The 20,844-nt window shown below is 36.1% G+C and overlaps 1 protein-coding gene across 10 annotated transcripts in view; it reads right to left on the bottom strand.

The window, feature by feature from the left end:
* Window positions 1-20,844, bottom strand: part of HERC1 (HECT and RLD domain containing E3 ubiquitin protein ligase family member 1) — a 185,838-nt gene that overhangs the window by 106,981 nt on the left and 58,013 nt on the right. For all 10 annotated transcript variants that reach the window (XM_032864757.1, XM_032864756.1, XM_032864764.1 and 7 more), the window contains 12 exons: window positions 20,562-20,705; window positions 19,368-19,495; window positions 16,066-16,210; window positions 15,802-15,973; window positions 14,115-14,249; window positions 13,637-13,802; window positions 9,927-10,052; window positions 8,786-9,007; window positions 5,279-5,431; window positions 5,022-5,154; window positions 3,452-3,643; window positions 457-678 (listed from right to left, as the gene is read on the bottom strand). In XM_032864757.1, coding sequence (XP_032720648.1) covers window positions 457-678; window positions 3,452-3,643; window positions 5,022-5,154; window positions 5,279-5,431; window positions 8,786-9,007; window positions 9,927-10,052; window positions 13,637-13,802; window positions 14,115-14,249; window positions 15,802-15,973; window positions 16,066-16,210; window positions 19,368-19,495; window positions 20,562-20,705 — 1,938 coding nt within the window. The remainder of the gene's footprint in view (window positions 1-456; window positions 679-3,451; window positions 3,644-5,021; window positions 5,155-5,278; window positions 5,432-8,785; window positions 9,008-9,926; window positions 10,053-13,636; window positions 13,803-14,114; window positions 14,250-15,801; window positions 15,974-16,065; window positions 16,211-19,367; window positions 19,496-20,561; window positions 20,706-20,844) is intronic.

The following is a 20,844-nucleotide window of genomic DNA, read 5'->3' as shown; positions in this document are numbered from 1 at the left end:
ACAAGGTAACATTAGCATGAAAGTAGCATAGGCAGGGAGGAGAAGGGATTGTCACTCACATCTGGGAGGTGTCTGAAAACTGAACACTGGGAAGTCATGATAACCTTAGAGAGCTTTATATTCTATAAAGCACTTTCATAATCTCCAAACCTCAGAAAACAAGGAATCAAACATATTCCCATTTTTATAAGTTAAATGACTTGCCCCAAATGAGCGATAAATGACAGGGTGGGACCAGACATACATTGCCCTAGTTTGGACGCTCTTTTCACTACACAGTGCTATAGGATTTAACTTCTTCTAAGGGCTCCAAGTCACAGTCTCAGATCCCCCACCCAGCTAATGTTTCACTTGTTTGCTACCAGTTCTCTAGTCAGCAAACCCAGAAAAAGAGGTATCTCCAATGGAAATAAAAACACAAGCATGTATTTTAAACATTGTAGAGAAGCACATTACCTAACTGAGGGGTGTCCATTTCTACACCATCACTAAAAAGCGGTGTTTTCATCCAATATGCAGTGTCCTGTTCCTCTGGAGACACAGGGGAGCCCAGAAGCATACCACCAAGACACCGCCCAATAAGAAGAGCAATTGTTCTTTCCAGATCCACAAGCCACACCCAGGACTGGGCTGGCTGAGGTAACGGCATGCCAGCAGGATCAATCAGTTCTGGCCCTCCTAAAAACAAAATCATTAGTAATCACTTTTTATCTGGTATTCAAGAGTCTCAATCATTCTCATTCCTATTGCACTGCAATAAGACATGAAGTAAACTAATTTTACACTGAAAACATAAATTATAACACTTTCTGTATATACTCTCTTTACTAGGCTAATTTAAAATATATTCAAATGAGTTTGCCATCAAATAAAATTTCCCTTTTGGAGTTACTAATTTTTTTTTAAGATTTTATTTATTTATTTGACAGACAGAGATCAGAGAACACAAGTAGGCAGCGAGGCAAGCAGAGAGCCGGGGAAACAGGTTGCCTGCTGAGCAGAGAGCCCCATGTGGGGCTCGATCCCAGGACCCTGGAATCATGACCTGAGCTGAAGGGAGAGGCTTTAACCCACTGAGCCACCCAGGCGCCCCTGGAGTTACTAATTTTAAGATAAGCATTAAAACAGTATACAACAGAGACATCCCAAGGGATTCTATTCCTACTTCTCATTATCTAGATCAAATTTCACCGTAACAGTGAGTATTTGAGGCAGCTCATCCCTCCAAAATCAATATAAGAACTGATCTAGTAAAATGACACTTATTATTGTTTAATGTTTTTAAGGCCCAAATCAGAACTGCCTTGTACTGAAATCAAGACCCATGATTTATTATACACCCGTTTTTAAAAGTTCTTCACTTAAAAAAAAGAAAAACTATACTTAGCCATAGAGATAGGTACAGTTGTCAATCATATCGCTAAAGAAAAACAAAGAAGATTAACATGTCCAAAAACTGGTTATTTAAAAAGACTGATAAAACAGACAAACCTGTAATAAAAGATGGCATAAATTCACAAAAATCAGAACTAAAAAAGAAGATGTAACCACAGTTACACTAGGGATTTTTAAAAAACCGTTAATGAGTACTATGAACAATTTTATACCAATAAATTTGAGGGGCACCTGGGTGACTCAGTCGGTTAACCATCTGCCTTCAGCTCAAGTCATGATCCCAGGGTCCTGGAATTGAGCCCACCAGACTTCCCGCTTAGAGGGAACTCTGCTTCTCCCTCTCCAGTGGCCTTTCCCCCAGCTCATGTTCTCTCTCACACTCTCTCCCTCAAATAAATAATAAAATCTTTAAAAATTTTAAAAAAAAATTGAAAATAACAAAATAACATTTTCTGGAAAGATATCAACTTCCAAAATGGATTTGAGAAGAAACAAAAAAACTAGAACAGTAATGACTAAGGAAAGAAAACTAATATAAAGTCTATCTAAACACCAGGGCCAGGTGATTTTATAGATAAACTCTTCTAAACCTTCAAAAAAAGATAACCTCTATCTTACATAAATAATTTCAGATAAGCAAAGGAAAAGAAGGGTAGACTCCAAAATGATGCTATGAGGTTAGTATAACTGTGGCAGCAAAAATGACATAAAATACAAAAATGAGAAATTATAGAAAAATATCAATTATGAGAACACAGAAGCAAAAATCGAAAATAAGATGATACCTAACTTATCTAACACAAAAAGAGTGAATCTTAAAAAATTCTGAGATACTTTAGAAAAACAAGAGTAAACCTGGAGAGGCTCCATATAAAACCTGATTAACAACCTCCTACAGTTATAACCTTGACACTTGACTTATCTAAACTCAGTGTCATAGAACCATATATATATGTTAAAGATAGGTCCTCATTGTCATCTTGTCCAATTCCAATACTTCCAGAAGAAATGAAGGCTTAATAAATTATAAGCAACCTGCCATAGATAATACAGCCAAGTCACTAGCTTTAAGCTTTAGTCCAGGATTCTTTCTTTCTTTCTTTCTTTTTAAGATTTTATTTATTTATTTGACAGAGAGATCACAAGTAGGCAGAGAGGCAGGCAGAGAGAGAGAGAGAGAGGAGGAAGCAGGCTCCCTGCCTAGCAGAGAGCCCGATGTGGGACTCCATCCCAGGACCCTGAGATCATGATCTGAGCTAAAGGCAGGGGCTTAACCCACTGAGCCACCCAGGCGCCCTCCAGGATTCTTTCTAATGAAATATGTGGTGGGCTCACTTGAAAGGTTTTTAAGACTTAGTAATTAAACTCCTTTGATAGCCTTATGATAGATTTTAATGGAAAAATACATTAATGTTTTCTAGACATAGTACTTTAAGCTATATCCAAATAAGTATCAAAATCATTTTATAAATTAAGACTGAATTCAAGTGTCATACCTAAAATCAGAATGCTATTTCCTATGAAGTTCCGTTAAAAAAAAAAAAATCCATCCACATACAGATTCCCAATTTCCATCTTCTACATTCAGTCATCTATAAATCCAATCAAAATACTAAATATTTTATTGTCAGAGATTTAAAACTAAAGATCTTTTCATTTAAGAAATAGAACTTTTTAATCAAATCAATCCACTGATTGTAAAATGTGTCACTATGCTGCTGACTGAACTGTGAAAGAATGCTTTCCTATTATCCAATGTAAGATGTATCCTAATTTCAATGATGTGAAAATTTGAAATAAAACATGTCTCAGAATCAATGAAATATACTACTCAAACCTAATGACCATATAAAGACCCTACTTATGACACTGTTACATATGAGCAACTTTCTGAGTTTTCTCATCTCAGTCGCCCTTAGGGCTGCAAATTCTTAGACCATAACAACCCTACCTTTTGATTATGTAAAACACCCGAGTATCAGATATGACCTACCTAATGCATGCAAGAGGAACGATTTTTCCCAAAAGCCTTACTTGTTTTACTATGTTTACTTACCATGAAGAGGCCACTGTAACTCTTGGTCTTCTAAAAGAGCAGCAGCTGGCAGGAGTCTATTAAGGCAATCAAGAGGTGGCAACAAGTCGAGGAGGTAACTCAACAGAGGCCGTGCCACTGACACGGGGAGTAACAGTAGAGAGTTAACAATCTGGCAAAGCATACTGCCTGCAGCTGAGACGTATATCACATCTATGAAGGGTAAGAAATTCAACATGGATCAATTGTTTCAAACTTAAAAAAAGAAAAAAACCTAAAAAATACTATTTTAGTGTAGAACTAGAGTATACTAATTAGATAACTCCTTGTTGAACATGTACCTGGTAGGTGATGGTGCACTGGTATTTACTTACTTTCAGAAAGTACCACCAACAGACACTTTGTGGGAAAGCATATAGATCCCTGTGCCAACAAATTCAAAGGATTATAGCTGCTTCCCTTAAAATGCATTATGAATGTCTCATTCACAAATTTACCTTCATTTTTAGATTTACTCAAGAAATATTTATTGAGTACAAAATACCAGGCACTGTCCTAGATGAAAGGCAGACAGCCATGAACAAAGAGCTTTTAAAAATTCCTACCCTCATGATCTTTACATATTATGATTTTTAAACCAAATTTACTTTAAAAAAAAGTAAGATCATTTCAAAGCACCTTTCTACCTATATTCATTTTAAATTAACTTTATTTCTGTATTTCATTGTATTTGGGGCAGGGAGGAACATCAGAGATGAGTTCCATTTGAAGAGATTAAATTTTAAATACCTGTAGAACGACAAAATGAAGGTGTCTAGTAAGCAACGGTTTAAGTTTCTCAGTTTCTTTCTTTATTGAGTTGGGGAACTTCAGAGATAAGGAGGTTTCGGAGAAACATAATGAATTTTAGTTGCCTTTGAGACAACCAAGAAAATACACCCAACAGTAACTAGAAAAGGCTTTGGTGTGAAAAAGGAGTTCTCAGCCAGATGCAGATATGGAAATCAACACACTCGGTGTGGTCAAAGGAAACGGACCAGATCAGATCATTCACGGAGAAAAAAGGGTTGAAGGCAAAATTGAGAGGATCTTAAACATTGAAGGGCATGTCCAAGGAAAAAGAGCTTATAGGAAACAACTGAAAAAAAGTGATCAGAGAGATATGAGGCAAAACAGGATTGTGACTACAGAGAAACCCAAGAGAAGAAAACATTTCAAGAAGGAAAGTGGGACACTGGCAAATGCTGAAGAAAGGTAGAGAAATAGCAGATAAAAATTCACTTTATGCCATTTAAAATTAATCTTTATTTTTTTATTATGTTCAGTCAGCCAGCAAATTAATCTTTTTGAGTATCACTGAAACGCCTTTAAATTAGGGCTCCTTCATGTCAATTATCATCTTTCAAGATCAGTCATTATCCATCACTGTTACCATCACCCCAAAGCCAAATCCAAGGGATCTTTAATAGGAAGGAGATTGAAGACCATTCCTATTCCACTCAGAAGTTTCAGGTCTCTTAAGGCTTTGGGAAGGCTAAGAATTTCTCCTTTATAACCACTGATTAAATGTCAAATCCAGTACCAAACACACCTCTTAATTTTTCTCCAACGCTGCCATTCCAAGGACTTTCTTTGAGCAAATTTGCAGAACGTGAATAAATATCTGTGGCATGAGGCAACAAGAGCTGAAGATGTTTATGAAGCAGCGCCACGCTGCTTGAGTTCTGGGGGGAAAAGTTCTTAAATTACTACTGTGAAAGAGTCAAGGTCCAGAAATATCATGCTTACCCAAATATCTGAGTTTCAAGGTCCCTGGGAGATCATGATAAAAGGCAAAGAATCACATACCTCACTAATGCTATTGATATGGCAAAATGCCAGCAGCTGTTTCTGCAGTGAACACAGGAGTTCATGAAGATGAGCAGGCTGGCTGTTTTCTGAAGATGATGTTCCAAGTAGAAATTTATCACTATTCTTTTCTAGCTCTCCAAAGGCTTGATCCTAAGATGATATATAAATGAAGATTATATTTGAAGCGCTTGAAAATGAAAAGTCAAGGCCTACCATAAATGATTCTGATTTAAGAAGCATTGTCTCCTTTTTCCCCTTATTAATATTTAAATCTTTGTGCTGTTGTTACTAGCTATTAGCAAAACTTGTTAAGTTAATTTCAATATGTTTTACCACTCAAAAAAAAGTAATACACGTTTCATTACAGAAACTTTGAATATAGAGAAAACAGTACAATACCCACAGACGACATACGCCATATTTTAATAAAATTGCTTTCCACAGCTCTTGTGTAAAGGTTTTGTTTTCACATGGTTGTGAAAGGACACAACTGAACATTTGAACCCAATTCTCAGAAATTAGTTTCTGATTATAAAAGAAGTGGTATCAACTATATTTAAATTTAAAAATACATAGAAAAAAAAGAAATGGACTAAAGAGACATGACAACTAAATACAGTGTGTGATCCTGCATTTGAGGGAGGGGTTGCTATAAAGCACTTTTTTTTTTTAAAGATTTTATTTCTTTATTTGACAGAGAGAGAGGGAGAAGGAGGCTCCCTGCAGAGCTCAATCCCAGGGCCCTGGGACCATGACCTGAGCCCAAGGCAGACGCTTAACCAACTGAGCTTAACCGACTATAACCAGGCACCGCTATAAAGTATATCATTAAGACAGTCATAAAAATGTGAATATGGATTGTATATTAAACTGTATCAATGTTAAATTTTCTGAATAATTGTCCTATTATTATATAAGAGAATGCCCTTCTTAAGAAATACATGCTTGGGGCGCCTGGGTGGCTCAGTGGGTTAAAGCCTCTGCCTTCGGCTCAGGTCATGATCCCAGGGTCCTGGGATGGAGCCCCACATGGGGCTCTCTGCTCAGCAGGGAGCTTGCTTCCTCCTCTCTCTCTGCCTGCCTCTCTACCTACTTGTGATCTCTGTCTGTCAAATAAATAAAATCTTTAAAATAAAATAAAATTTTGTATCTTATAAAGATGTGATGAACATCTTTATGCATAAAGTAATGGTCTATGTTTACAATATATAAGACAGAGTCTCAGCACATTTTAAGGCCCTTGCTGATGTAAGCTGCCAAAAAAGCACTGCTACAGACTGAATGTTTGTGTCACCTCAAAATCCGTATGTCGAAACCTAATCCCCAATGTGATGGCATTTGGAGATGGGGCCTTTGGGAAGGGATTAGTGCCCTTATGAGAGAGATCCCCCTGTGTGAGGACACACAGCAAGAAGACAGCTATCTATGAACCAAGAAGTTGGCACCAACAAATCTGCCAACATTTTGATCTTGGATTTCCCACCTCTTTAATAGATATAAGTCTGTATTGTCTAAAAGCCACCCAGTCTATGGTATTCTGTTTATAGCAGCCCAGAGAGACTAAAACAAACACCATCATTTCAAAATCTTAGAATATGACAGGGGCACCTGGGTGGCTCAGTCACAGTTAAGTGTCTTACTCTTGATTTTGGCTCAGGTCATGATTTCGGGGTCATGAGATAGAGCCCCATGTCAGCTTCCACACTGGGCATGGAGCCTGCTTGAGATTCTCACCCTTGCACCTCCCTCTTCCCCACCTCCTCCACCCTCCCATCACACACACACACTATCTGTCTCATTAAAAAAAAAAAAAAAAAAGTAAAAGAGCATGACAGATTTGGTTTAAATCACTTTAGAAACAATAATTTATGATTTTCACCCAAAAGCAATTAATATTTTATATCCATTTCCATATAACATAGACATCTACCCCAGCCCTAATGATATTAGGAAGGCACTACTTTATTTTTCACCAGTTAATTTTATCTTTAATTGTAGTAAAATACATACAATATCAAATTTATCACCTTTTTTGAAAATTCAGCTCAATAGTATCTCATGTGTTCACATCGTTGTGCACATGGTGCTTTTGATTATATAAATGCAAGATTTCATCTTCCTTTGTAAGAAGGACAAATAAAAGCATTAAGAAAGCTCTGACTCAAGGAGGCTAGATTCTTGCCGAAAGTACACGTAGCAGCTACACAAGGAGGTGCCCTAAAGATGTACCACAATTACCTGGCAGCAGCTTCTAGAGCTGAAGGCAAAACTATCAAATCACAGTAACTGGAGGATATTTGCTTTCAAAGGACAAGTGCATCAAACTGTATTTGTGGTGTTAAGAGTCCCATCCATGGGCTTCACACTTGATAGTAACAGTCAGTCTACTTTAAGAGAAAGGCACTTCATGCCGCACCAATACTCCTTACAACTTTGGAAAAAAATGCTCTGTCAATAACAAAGGACATTATGACATTGTTCCCATTCCATGTGCAGCCAAACATCAGATCAAATTTATATTCTTAAATCTGAAAGAAAGTAACTATATAGGTCCAACTGTCATTCAGATTTAGCCACCTTTTAATGTGGATAGAAGAGAACACTAAGACTTGCACGGAAGAAGATACAGATCTGACCCTGACGAGGCCTAGGAGACAATATGAAAGGATACACACACCATTCAAAGTTAAGTCACACAGTATACCTTGTCTCTAAAAACTGCTCAAGTTTACTAAGTCAAAATTACATGGTTAAATAGGGCTATTTGGGTTAGGCTTCCCTGAAGAAGTCATAGATTCGTAGAGCAAGCTGGAAACAGATAATGCCATGCCCATGAGCTCAGATGAGTGGTGTGTAAGCCAAATGGTGAAGGATCTGAAGAGGTTTTAATTTACTACAATGAGGTTAGTCCAGCAGTGAGGTGCAGAGAAGAGACCAGCAAAAAGTGACAATAACTACAATACTGATATTAGCATTAGGTCATGATGTTGTGGGTTAGAACCCACAGAACTGTTTGGGGGGGAAATCTAAGAAACACTTAGGAATTAAAAGCATCTTAACACAGGGAAAGCTGTAGTGTCCACTGTCTTCTCTCCTACTGACCAGCCTATTCCTAGTAAGTACCAACCATACTATAATTATAGGATTATATCTGGTAAGGTTATTCCCTTTCTTATTCTTCTTTTGCAAAATGTTGATGACTATGTTTATTTGTTTATTCTTGAACATTAACATAAGAAACACTTGGTAAAATTCTAAAAAAAAAAAATCTTTTTGGAATTCTCAATTACAAGTCATTTAGCTCCTACAATATTTCAGAAGATCTGACACATGTGTTCTGCCTCTGGGGGAGTGGAGTCTGTAGTTTTATTTATTTTATATGTATTTAAATGTCAAAATACCTTAACCTGAAGCCATCCCTATCCCCTCCAAAAAAGAAACACAAAAAACAAAAAAATCCAAGCTTTATTCTTTTTTTAACTACAAAGAAAAAGAGCAACTTACTGTATAAAATCCTAAATTTCTTAAGAGAGTCTTCATCAAAATTTCAGCCAGATGGGTGTCTGGATGGCAGCTCGGAGTGCCATAAGGTTGATCTGACAGGTTTCCATAGCCAGTACACACAGAAGAGAGGTCAGCAGCATCAGAGGGTGAGCTATAGCCAAGTAAGGAAGCTACATGGGTATGATCTTGCAAACTTGTCAGAATGATATCCAGTTGCATTCGCTGAAGAAAAATATTTTCATCAATGAAATAGGTACAAATGATTAGTTTAAAATGCACTTAGAAAGAAAAAATGATCCCACTTAATATCCTGATATTTTAGGAAGTATATAATTAAAAGAAAAGCTATTCCACTGATACCATTTGGAAAAATGTAACTTAGAGCATTTTATTCCTTCTTTTACTATAATACCCCAAACTCTCAATAAAATGGTACTCTCTGCATAATGATTTTAGGACTTGCAAGAGTAGGAAATGTCAACAGATAAATTATACTATGTTCTTCTATCCAATCATCAATGTAACTATTCATTCTACTATTTAAAATAAATCACCTGAAATCTAAACTACTAAAAACTACTCAATGGAGGCTACTGTGGATATTATATTATATTGCCAATCCTCATTGGCATAATATCCACTTTTCCCCTGAAACCGTAACTCTACAATTGATAGTTCTACTTGGTCAAACAAAATGTATTTATTTTAATGTACATAAGATCTTAAAAATGGAAAGAATAAGCACATTCATGTCCTCAACTACATTTTCATAACAGTCATCTTCTTTTACTTTTTTTATAGAAGCAATTTCAAACAACGTTCTGGGCATGGAACCAACAGTAGCACAGGACCTTGATTTTAACTTAGCACACTATAAACTAAAATGTCTCTGGTTTGATAGTATAAGCAACAAATTATTAAATTTTAATAATTAACCCTAAATTATTTAATAGGTTATCATTTGCTTCACATTCATTAGAATAATGGGAACTCTTCCAGCAGAAAATATTAAATTAGGATTTACTAAACCCATAAAGTATTATTCCATGAACACATGGTAATCAATAGCTTTATTTCCCCCTCAGTCTACTGCAGTGTCTGTGATATTACTGGTTTACTTAGATACCATGCAAAGGCTCACCTGTCCTTTAGATAAGCTCTCCCATCTATCAGGTCCTTGGGGTAAAAGAGAATGAAGCAATTCCATACGTTCTCGTAAAGGAGGTAATAGCATGGTTGCTCCCACTGACAAAGTTTCAATTACCACCTAGTATCAAAAAAAGAAAAGTGTATTTATTGGCCTACTCTTTACCTTTTTAACAGAAACACATGAAAAATAAATGCACTGGGGTGCCTGGATGGCTCAGTGGGTTGGGCCTCTGTCTTCAGCTCAGGCCATGATCTCAGGGTCTTGGGATCAAGCCCTGCACCGGGTTCTCTGCTCAGCGATGAGCCTGCTTCCACACACCCCCAACCCCACCACCACCCCCGCCTGCCTCTCTTCCTACTTGTGATCTCTGTCAAATAAATAAATAAAATCTTTAAAAAAAAAAAAAGGAAAGAAAAATAAATGCACCTATTAGGATCATGGAAGTCTGAAGAAGGTAGATCACAGAAGTCTGAAGAACGTGACATGAAAAAAGAAAGCATGCAATCCTTTAGATGTCTTTAAGTAGACTAGAATAAATATTTTGAATTTGCCACTAATAGCTAATCATCATCCAACAAATATTTAGTGTTGACTCTATTAACATTGGGCCTGGTAAGACTCTCCGCAATGTGCTACAGATGCAGAAATGAACAAGCCAGAGAGAAGTCCTGCTTCTATAAGCCTATAGTCTAATGGGAAAGAGACCCTGAGGCAAGTAATTTTAAGTGTGAAAGGAGTCACATATAGGGAAAGTAAAAGGATGTACAAACTTGATCAATATACACAAAGATCACTGACATGGCCTATGGGCTCACAGAAGGTCTTCCTGAGAATTGGGCATTTAGGTTAAGAATTTTATTTTATTTTATTTTATTTAAAGATTTTATCTATTAGGGCGCCTGGGTGGCTCAGTCAGTTGGCCGCCTGCCTTCAGCTCACGTCATGATCTTAGGGTCCCGGGATGGAGACCCGCATCGGGCTCCCTGCTCAGTAGGGAGTCTGCTTCTTCCTCATCTCCCAGCTCATGCTCACTCATGCTCTCTGTTGCTATCTCTGTCTCTCTCTCTCTCAAATAAATAAAATCTTAAAAAAAAAAGATTTTACTTATTTATTTGAGAGAAAGAGAGACAGAGGGCATCACAGAGAGTGAGCACGAGTTGGGGGAGAGGGAGAAGCAAGCTTCCCAACGAGCAGGGAGCCCAAAGTGGGGTTCAATCTATTTCTACTCACATGCCAGGGATATGTCTGTCCAGCTGAAAAATCTGTCATCTTTTATTGATATGTAATTCACATGTCATAAAACTCACCTTTTTTTTTTCTAAGTATAAAATTCACTGGTTTAGTATATTCACAGAGTTGTATAACCATCACCCCATTCTAATTTTAGGACATTTTCATCACCCCAAAAAGAAATTTTGTGTCTATGAGCAGTCACTCTCCTCTCACCCTCCCCTAACCCCTAACAACCAATTGATTTACTTTCTCTATGGGTCTGCCTACTCTATACATTTCATATACATACAATCATATAATATATGGCCTTTTGTGACTGGCTTCTTTCACTTACCACAATGCTTACAAGGTTCAGTCATGCTATAGCATGTTATCAGAATCTCCTTTCTTTTTACTTCTGAATAAGATTATTCTGGTACAGACATACTACATTTAGTTCATTCATTCATCACCTGACAGACATTTGTTCATTCCACCTTTTGGTTATTATGATTAATATTGCTATGAACATTCCTATACAAGTTTTTGAGTGAAAAATTCTCTCAGGTACAGACCTAGGTGTGGAAATGCTACATTATATTTTTATATAAATGCTACATTAATTTTTATATAAATTTTTATATTTATATTTATGTAATTTATATAAATTATATTAATTTATATAGATTATATATAATTTATATAAATTAATATAGTTTATATAAGTTTTATATAAATATTTTATATTAATTTTTATATAAATGCTACATTAAACTATTTAAGGAACTACCTGCTTTCGAAAGCAGCTGTACCATTTTACATTAACACCAGCAATATACAAGAGTTCCAATTTCTCCACATCCTCACTAACACAATCCTGTTTTTTTGATTTAGGCTCTAAGTGGGTGTGAAGAGTGTTTCACTAAGACTTTGATTTGCATTTCCCTAATGACTAAGACTGTTGAGAATTTTTTCATGTGCTTACTGGCTATATGCATATTTTCTCTGGAAACATGTCTACTCAAAATTCTTTGCTCATTTTTGAAGGTGAGTTATTAAAAATAAATAAATAAAGTTGGGTTATTTAGCTTTTTATTGTTGAGTTGTAAAGATCCTTTATATATTCTGGAAACTAGAATTTTTTTTTTAAGATTTTATTTATTTATTTGAGAGAGAGTGAGCCAGGAAGAGAGAGCATGAGCAGGGGAAGGGGCAGAGGCAGAGGGAGAAGTAGACTCCCCTCTGGGGTGGGGGAGGACACGGGACCTAGATTCCAGGACCCCGGAATCATGAACTGAACCGAAAACAGATGTTTAATGCCAACTGAGCCACCGACTGTCCCCGGAAGCTAGAATATTACCAGACATACGATTTACAAATATTCCTCCCATTCTATGTATGAGTTTTATGTTCATTTTCTTGATAATGCCCCTTGAGGCATAAATGTTTTCCATTTTGATGAAGTCCAATTTATCTCCTCTCTTTTTTGGTTGCCTGTGTTGTCAGTGTCATATCTAAGAAACTATTGCCTAATCCAGGATCATAAAGATGATGGATGAGTGGATAAGCAAAATGTGATATATATGTACAACAGAAGATTATTAAGGTTTAGAAAGGCAGGAAATTCTGACACGTGGTACAATATGGATGAACCTTGAGGACATTATGCTAAGTGAAATAAGCCAGTCACAAAAAGACAAACAGTTTCAGGATTCCACTTATATGACATATTCAGAGTGTGAAAATCAAAGAGACAGAAAGTAGAACGGTGGCTACCAGAAGCTGAAGAAAGGGGAGAAAGAGGAGTTATTGTTTGGTGGGTACAGAATTTCAATTTTATAAGATGAAAAGAATTATGAAGATGGGTAGTGGTTGAACATTATGAATGTATTTAATACCACTAAACTATATTTAAAAGTGGTTAAGGTAGGGGCGCCTGGATGGCTCAATCAGTTAAGCATCCAGCTCTTAAATTTTGGCTCAGGTCATGCTCTTGGAGTTGTAAGATTGAACTCTGCATTAGGCTCCGAGCTGGGAATGGAGCCTGTTTGAGATTCCTTCTCTCTCCCTCTTTCTCTTCCTATCCCCTCTCCCCCTCTCTCTCAAAAAAAGAAAAGGTTAAGATAGTAAATTTTATGTTATATGTGTTTTACCATAATAAAATATAAAACTGGATCCCTGTCCTCAGAAATTTATCCTCTGGTGGAAAAGACAGACACGTTTGTGAACAGACAACTACGATACAATGTGATGCAATGAGCACACATACAGGAGAAACCTAACCTGGCAGGGGAATAGGGAATGAAAGCCTTCCCAAAGATGACCTTTGTCTTAAAGGATGAGTTAACCAAAAACATTTACTCCCACCAAGAAAAGGAATAAGGGAAAAACATTCAATTGAAGTCTTCTAATATATGGTTGCATATATGAGCTACAACTTTAAGGAAAGATGTGGCTTGAGATACAGATTCCAAGTCCTATATGCTTACCTCTTGAATTTCATCTGGGACAGTTGAATCCATCAGTCTGAAAAGCAAATTTCGAAGTGGACCTGCCTGTCTCCCAAGAATGCTGGTAGCGACCCCTCCCGCAAGTGCAAGAGCAAGGTGATTTGAAAGCAGCTTCAGGCACAGCTTGAGGAAATTGTGGTGTTCCCTGAAACCAAACAAAGTGCTATGAACTTCTGGAACATAAAAGAGCATGTGCTATCCAGTTTGGGTAACATTTTTTTCTCTTTAAAAATTTTGTCAAATTATGACCAATAGTGATTTTTAAAATGTAATTCATGAAATCATGGGTAACTTTTCCTAAAGGTCATTATCAATAAGTACCTAAGTTTAGCTCTTTTTTAGATTCTAAAGAAGTTTAACATAATTGAGGGGAAAACAGAACAAAAAAGTAAGTCAAACTCAAAATGAGTAATAGATATTACACACACACACACCAATATACATATATATAACATACCTTGATGAAGGGAAAGGGAGTGGGGGAATCTCACTGTTTATTTTATCACAGTATCTCTCAAGAAAAGAACGCAGGTGTGAGAAGGTACTCTCTTCAAGATCTACACAATAAGGTCGGTGCCATGCAACAACTTGTCTAGAAGGAAACATAAGAAAATCATGTAATAGCCTTAACAGAGGAATTTTCACATATGATCAAAAACAAAATTTAAACCATTAATAAAGATGAAAGATTTCAACAAAATATACAGCAGGCCTTCTTGATTATAAAAGTTAAAACCCTTCATTTTATCAACCAAGGAAAACCAAGAATTTGTCATCCCTGGAGTTCTTCAAAAAGAAAACATATAGACACAACCTGCTTTGGAAGGTTGGATATTCACTCACTTAAAGGCAAAGATCTGAGCCACAGGATCTACTACAGTTCTTCTGGTTCTAAGGGTCTGTAAAATGTATATTTCATATTAAGAAAAACAGCCTGACTCTGTAGAAGAGAAAACTGAAATCTATTAAAAGAAAAACTCCTGAGACACCTGGGTGGCTCAGTCAGTTAAGCATATGACTCTTGGTGTTGGCTAGGACATGATCTCATGGGCCACAAGATCGAGCTCCACATCAGGCTCCACACTCAGTGGGAAGTTTGCTTGGGATTCTCTTTCTCTGCCACTCATGTGCACACCCTCTCTCGAATAAATAAATAAATCTTAAAAAAAAAAAAAAAAAAAAAAAGAACAACTCCTAAAGACTCTTGTGAAGACTGTCAAGATCTTGGGAACCAACTCTCTATATATGAAGTGGGAAGTTGCAAATTTAATATGAAAAGCAAATTATTTATAATCAATTATATTTTTAGCTTTTGTTTTGGAGGGTGATTATAAATGTTTTTTATTGGTTAAAATGTCATAAAAAATCCACCTGAATCAAAGGTCTGGAAGGCAAATATAATACATGTCAAGTTTAAATTAGCCCCCATGCATCTGAAAATATCTGAAACACCCCTAAAATTCCTTAAAATTCACACTCCTAATAAAAATCATCTACCTGATTTTCTAAAAACATATGGTTATCTCTTTAGGAAAAAGCTAAATTTCTGCAAAAGTAACTTCCTTTATTTAAAAAGTATAGCCACTAATTATTTTCAAAAAACCAACCAGACAAAGGCCACTGAGGCTAATCAACTGTTTAGTTCTGGGGCGCCTAGGTGGCTCAGTCAGTTAAGCAGCAGCCTTTGGCTCAGGTGATGATTCCAGGGTCAGGGCTCAGCAAGGGAGTCAACTTCTCCCTCCCCCTCCCTCCCCACTCATGCTCTCTTTCTCACTTTCTCAAATAAATAAAATATTAAAAAAAAAAAAAAAAACCTAGTTCTGAGTTCATTTCAATGTAACTTCCTCTTAATAAGGAGACATTTAATTTTTAAACTCAGATCCTAGAGACAGAGAAGGAATTCAAAATATTTAAAGGACACTTAAATCAAGAAAATTTCTTAAATACAGGGTATAATTTCTTGCTTATATAATATAACCTCAACATTCAAGTTGGAAGAACTCTAGATGTCATGCCTGTGATAGTAAAAAAATCAACAGAATAAATGTTCAGAAGGGCATTTTATGAACAAAGTACTATTACTTTTGTTTTCACTGGTATTTCTGTTATTAGAATATAAGAATTTTTAAATGTGGCATTCTTACCTATCCCTAGGAAGAGCAGTCCATGCTAGACTATGTGATGTTCCAGCAGAGATCTGCTGAATAGCTATGCCATCTAAGCCACTCACTTTCTTTGGTTTAGTAATAGGACCTGTGGAATTTCCTTGGCCACACTGCCCCATTGAGTTATTGCCCCAGGCATAAACTTCATTATCTAAAAATAAAATAAAGAAAAGCCAAATTTAAATGTAATGCATTTATAGACGGTAAGTTAATATTATTTCTTTTAAAAACAAATGACATTACCATGAGAAAGAGCCAAACAATGACTGTCTCCAATAGAAATATCAACTATTCTTGTGGCAGCCAGTTCTTCAATAAGCTTGGGTCTCAAAGCAGTAGCTTCTGAAGAACCACAACCTAGACAAGCTCCACAGCCCCAAGCATAGACCTGAAACAAACAGAAATGCATAAAATATCCTGAGGTACTAAGTTGAAGACTTATGTTTAAAAATAAACATCATCTACGGGTGCCTGGGTAGCATAACCGGTTAAGTGTCCAACTCTTGGTTTTGACTTAGGTTGTGATCTGAGGATCATGAGATGGAGCCCTGCACAAGGCTCTGCATTGAGACTGGAGCCTGCTTGGGATTCTCTCTTCCCCCTCTCCCTCTGTGCCAATCAATCAATCAATTAATTTAAAAAATCTTTTTTAAATAAATTAAACAAATAAGTAAGAGTGTGGCTTGATACCAAATAATGTTCTGGGCGCCTGTGTGGCTCCATCAATTAAGCGTCCACCTTCAGCTCAGGTCATGATTCCAGGGCCCTGGGATCAAACCCTGCACTGGGCTCCCTGCTCAGCAGGTAATCTGCGTCTCCCTCTTCCCCTCCCCCTGCTTGTACTCTCTCTCAGCTTCTCTCAAATAAATAAAATCTTGAAAAAAATAAATAATAACTTTCTGTTGCTAAAATTAATATTTACTGTTTTGATTGCTAAAGATTTTAGAGTTATTTATTTTGCTGTTTTTAAATGTTTATTACACAGGTAGACAAGCAGCTGAGCTGCAAAGAAAAATAATCACAGAAAAAATAGAAGGATCTTAGAAGGCTTTTAGCAGCTTAAAAATACTGTTGCTATTTTACAACTTCTCCTTCATATGTTTCCTACTCTGTGGGTCTCAACAAATATTTCTTGGTTATTAGACCAAGATGTGTACATATAAAATGAATTATGTAAGTCACAAAACTGGTGTTTATGATTCAGTTAAAAATCACATCACCTCATTGTTATAATAATTTTAATGATCACTTAAAAAAGAGGGCTATGTGAAGCAGTAGTCAACATAGCTCTCTGAACATCTTCATTTTTGGCTAATTAATACTACAACAACCAACGACTGATTTAAGAAGCTTAGGAGAAAGGTGAGTTGAAGAGGAAGATAAAAGGGTGAATGACTGTCAGTTGGGCAGCCCAAAATCAAAACAATTAGCAAACTGAGTGACACTTTTTTTTCCCCCGTTGGTGGGTTCTGGTAATATCATATAGACTCTTACCCTTATGCTACTGGGTTCAGGAATTTTTTTGTCTTGTAATTCTTTCACTAAAGACTACTGAGAGATTAAGCCTCTTAAGCAAAAAGAAAGAAAGGAAGGAAGGAAGGAAGGAAGGAAGGAAGGAAGGAAGGAAGGAAGGAAGGAAGGAAAGGAGAAAGAAAGAGAGAAAGAACGAGCAGCAAATACTTGTACCAGTTGCTAGAGAACTACTTTAGAAAGAAAATTCCAGTACACTAAAGGTATATGTAAGGAGGGATTAACAACTAAAGACAAGTAAGGTGAAAAAATACATAAAGTAATTCAAAATCTCCTAAATCACTCATCAAGTACAATACAGTACTGTCACTCAATAAGACCCCTATTGCTAGAGTTTGCTCTTGCAGTGTTCCTCTGGTTGAACACCAGATGAAGAAATACTTGGCTTGTATTTAGGGACCTTGTTGTATAAAATACAAATACTGTATTTTTCAACATAAGAATTACACTTAATATGATGGGAAGTCAGCAGTGAAGTGGCCTGAGAGGACTGAGGGAAAAACAGATGTTGATCATCTCATGCTCAGCAAATTTAATGGTAAACAGAACTACCCTTGTCATTTAAACGTATTTCTCCCTCACTTTATTTTTTCCTAAGTATGTATATTTAATTTCACATAACTTAGCATACTCATGATACAACTATTCTATATAGCAACTAACTCACAATTTCCTTTGAAATTCAATATAATAAATGTATTACCATCATTAGCAACTAAGTTCAACAGTACTTGGTAATTTATAGAAACTTTCAATTCATGTAATTACCTTGTAATTTGTAAGCAAAGCATAAATCATTATCCCTCTCATACAAAAGAACCACATGGAGACCTCAAGGGAGGTCTGCGATTTGCCTATTGGCTATACATTAAACAAGTGAGCATCTTCTGGCTTCAATTCATAGATTCTTACCACAAAACCCACAGTGAAAAAGATGTAAAAGAGAAGTTCCAGGTCTTAAGGCAGTATCCAGCACTGTAACAAATGACTAATGTAATGAAATATAGGGTAATGAATAGTTTGAGTTTGATTTTTTAAGACACAAGGCATTCTAGTCTCTCCAAAATAATTACACTACATGCTAATTTCAGCTTTGCTGTTCATCAGCCTTGTGAGTTAGCCAGAAAACATTTTTATACCACTACCTGGCATGTAATGGTTTCCTATATGTAAGAAAATGAGTGGTCAGCTCATTTTTTCACTGTGGATGCTGATGGATTTAAGAAGAAAATTATTATTAGTCTATCACCATACCTAGACCTTCTGCATCACCAACCAAAAAAAAAAAAACAGAGAGAAATCAAAGTATGCAAACAAAGTTCAGAAGTTTATAAAGAGATTAAAGTTCTGACTATCCTAAGCCTGACTAACCCTTTCTTAGAAACACCTATCCCTCTCACATCATTTTTCCTTATGGAAATTTCTCCTTACCCTCTCTTTTGATCACCTTTTGCCCTCTTAGTTCCTATCACTGGTTTCAACAAGATCTATTCACACTTTCTCCCACTATCCATAATTTTTAGGAAAGAATTTAAGGGGTGCTGAGTGCTAAAAAAGGTTTTTGAAAAACCTCTTAATACAAAGAATGGGGCTGAGGACAGATTTATCTGGGTCACACAGGCCAGGTGAGAAAATCTGGTTCCTTTTCAAATACTCTACCTCTTCAAACAGGAGAAAATATTTCATTTCAGTAGATTGCCTTTAAAACGTTACCCTTTTTAAGGGAAGCCTGGGCAGCGAAGTCGGTTAAGCATCTGACTCTTGGTTTCAGCTCAGGTCATCATCTCAGGTCCTGAGATGGAGCACCACATGGGCCTCTACATTCAGCATGGAGTCTGCTTAAGACTGTCTGTCTTTCTGTCTTTATTTCGCCCCCAACCTCTCTCTCTCAAATAAATAAATCTTAACAAGAAAAATGCATTTTTTAACTTTAAACTTTAATTATGATTATTACTTTTTAGTCACCTACTCCTCTGAAATAATTTAATCCTTTTATGCTCATCCCTTATTCCTACCTGCCCTGTTGATGTTAAAGCAAGCGAAGACTGGCTCCCAGCACAAACTTTGCGAATGAACATTCCTTGTAAAGCTTCAACAACTTTAGGTTTATACACTCTGTTAGTATCTCCATGGCCAAGTTTGCCTACCAAAAAAAGCACATTCAAGTTAAACAGTTTACTTGTTTTAAAGAACCTCTATGCTTTACCTAAGTATACATATTGATAAATATCACTCATCTTTCCATCACTAAACTGATGTGCAAAACTCTGTTTCTGACAGCAAGGAGGTGAACAAATGAATTTACAAGAAAGAAACAGAAACAACCCACAGGCTACTCAATCTTAATTTCAAGCAATTAAAACCACTTTAAGGGAAATATGGAAAACTGTTTTTCTTTCTCTACTTTTAACGGTCATATTTCCAACTTCAAGTTTGCTGGTTTAATAAATAGGCTGTAATACAAGGAGTTTATATGTATCTACTTATTTTTAATTTTTTAACAGAGCCAATAGTTACTAAAATAGAAAACTCAGCAAATCACTAAAGAAGAAAAACAAATGGCCAACAACATATAAACTCAATCTCACTAAGAATCAAGGAAATATTAAATGATACCATTTTCACTACTGAAATTATTTTTAAGTACTCTTAATTTTAAGATTTAATGCTAAGTGTTCATTATTGAAAGACATGGGAAAATAAGCAATCTCACACTGCTGGAAGTTGTGAATAAGTGGACAAAGATTTAGTCATTCATTGTGTAATTTTTGATACAGGAAAATATTTGGAAACCATGTAGGTACTCAACAGTAAACTGATTTTTTTTAAGTTGTATTACGATCACATAAAGGGATACACTGAGCTACTCTGAAAAATTTAGAGCCATAGGAAGATTTTTTTTTAAAACTGTCAGACAAAAACCAGCAGATTATAAAAAATCTAAGACACATGTCTGCTTTAGTTTTCAAAAAAGGCATCTATGTGGAAATATACGTACATGTTTATATAAATACATATATATTTAGAGGTCTATCTATGTAACTTAACAATGGCTATAGCAACATTTGTTGAAACAGTTCATTTAAATTTCTAAAATTTCTACTCATCGTTAGAGTTTTCCTATAATAAGCATATATAACAGAAAAGTACATCTTTTTAAATCTCAAGAAAATAAGCCCAACACTATCAATAAATAATTTTTTACATACCATTGTCTCCTCCTCCGAAAGACCATACAGTTCTCCCGTCTTTAGACAAAGCAATAGTATGTGAACTGCCACAAGAAACCTCTCCAACATTGCTAATGTCTTTTACTAATGTTGGAATGTTACGGCTGTTACTGTCTCCATGACCTTGGATAAAACACACACAACAAAGAATAATGTTGTTAATGCTTCTTCTTTAGGCCATTACATCACAGGCAGAATAATCACTTTAAGTTAATGACAGAAATGAGGTATTTTTAAAGTGCAGTTTGAAAGAATCATTTCT

Source organism: Lontra canadensis, unplaced genomic scaffold (genome assembly GCF_010015895.1).
Source record: "Lontra canadensis isolate GAN:19392208 unplaced genomic scaffold, GSC_riverotter_1.0 scaffold28, whole genome shotgun sequence".
NCBI classification, from domain to species: domain Eukaryota; kingdom Metazoa; phylum Chordata; class Mammalia; order Carnivora; family Mustelidae; genus Lontra; species Lontra canadensis.
Note: the sequence above shows the minus strand (reverse complement) of the source record. Positions and strands in the feature narration are given on the sequence as shown.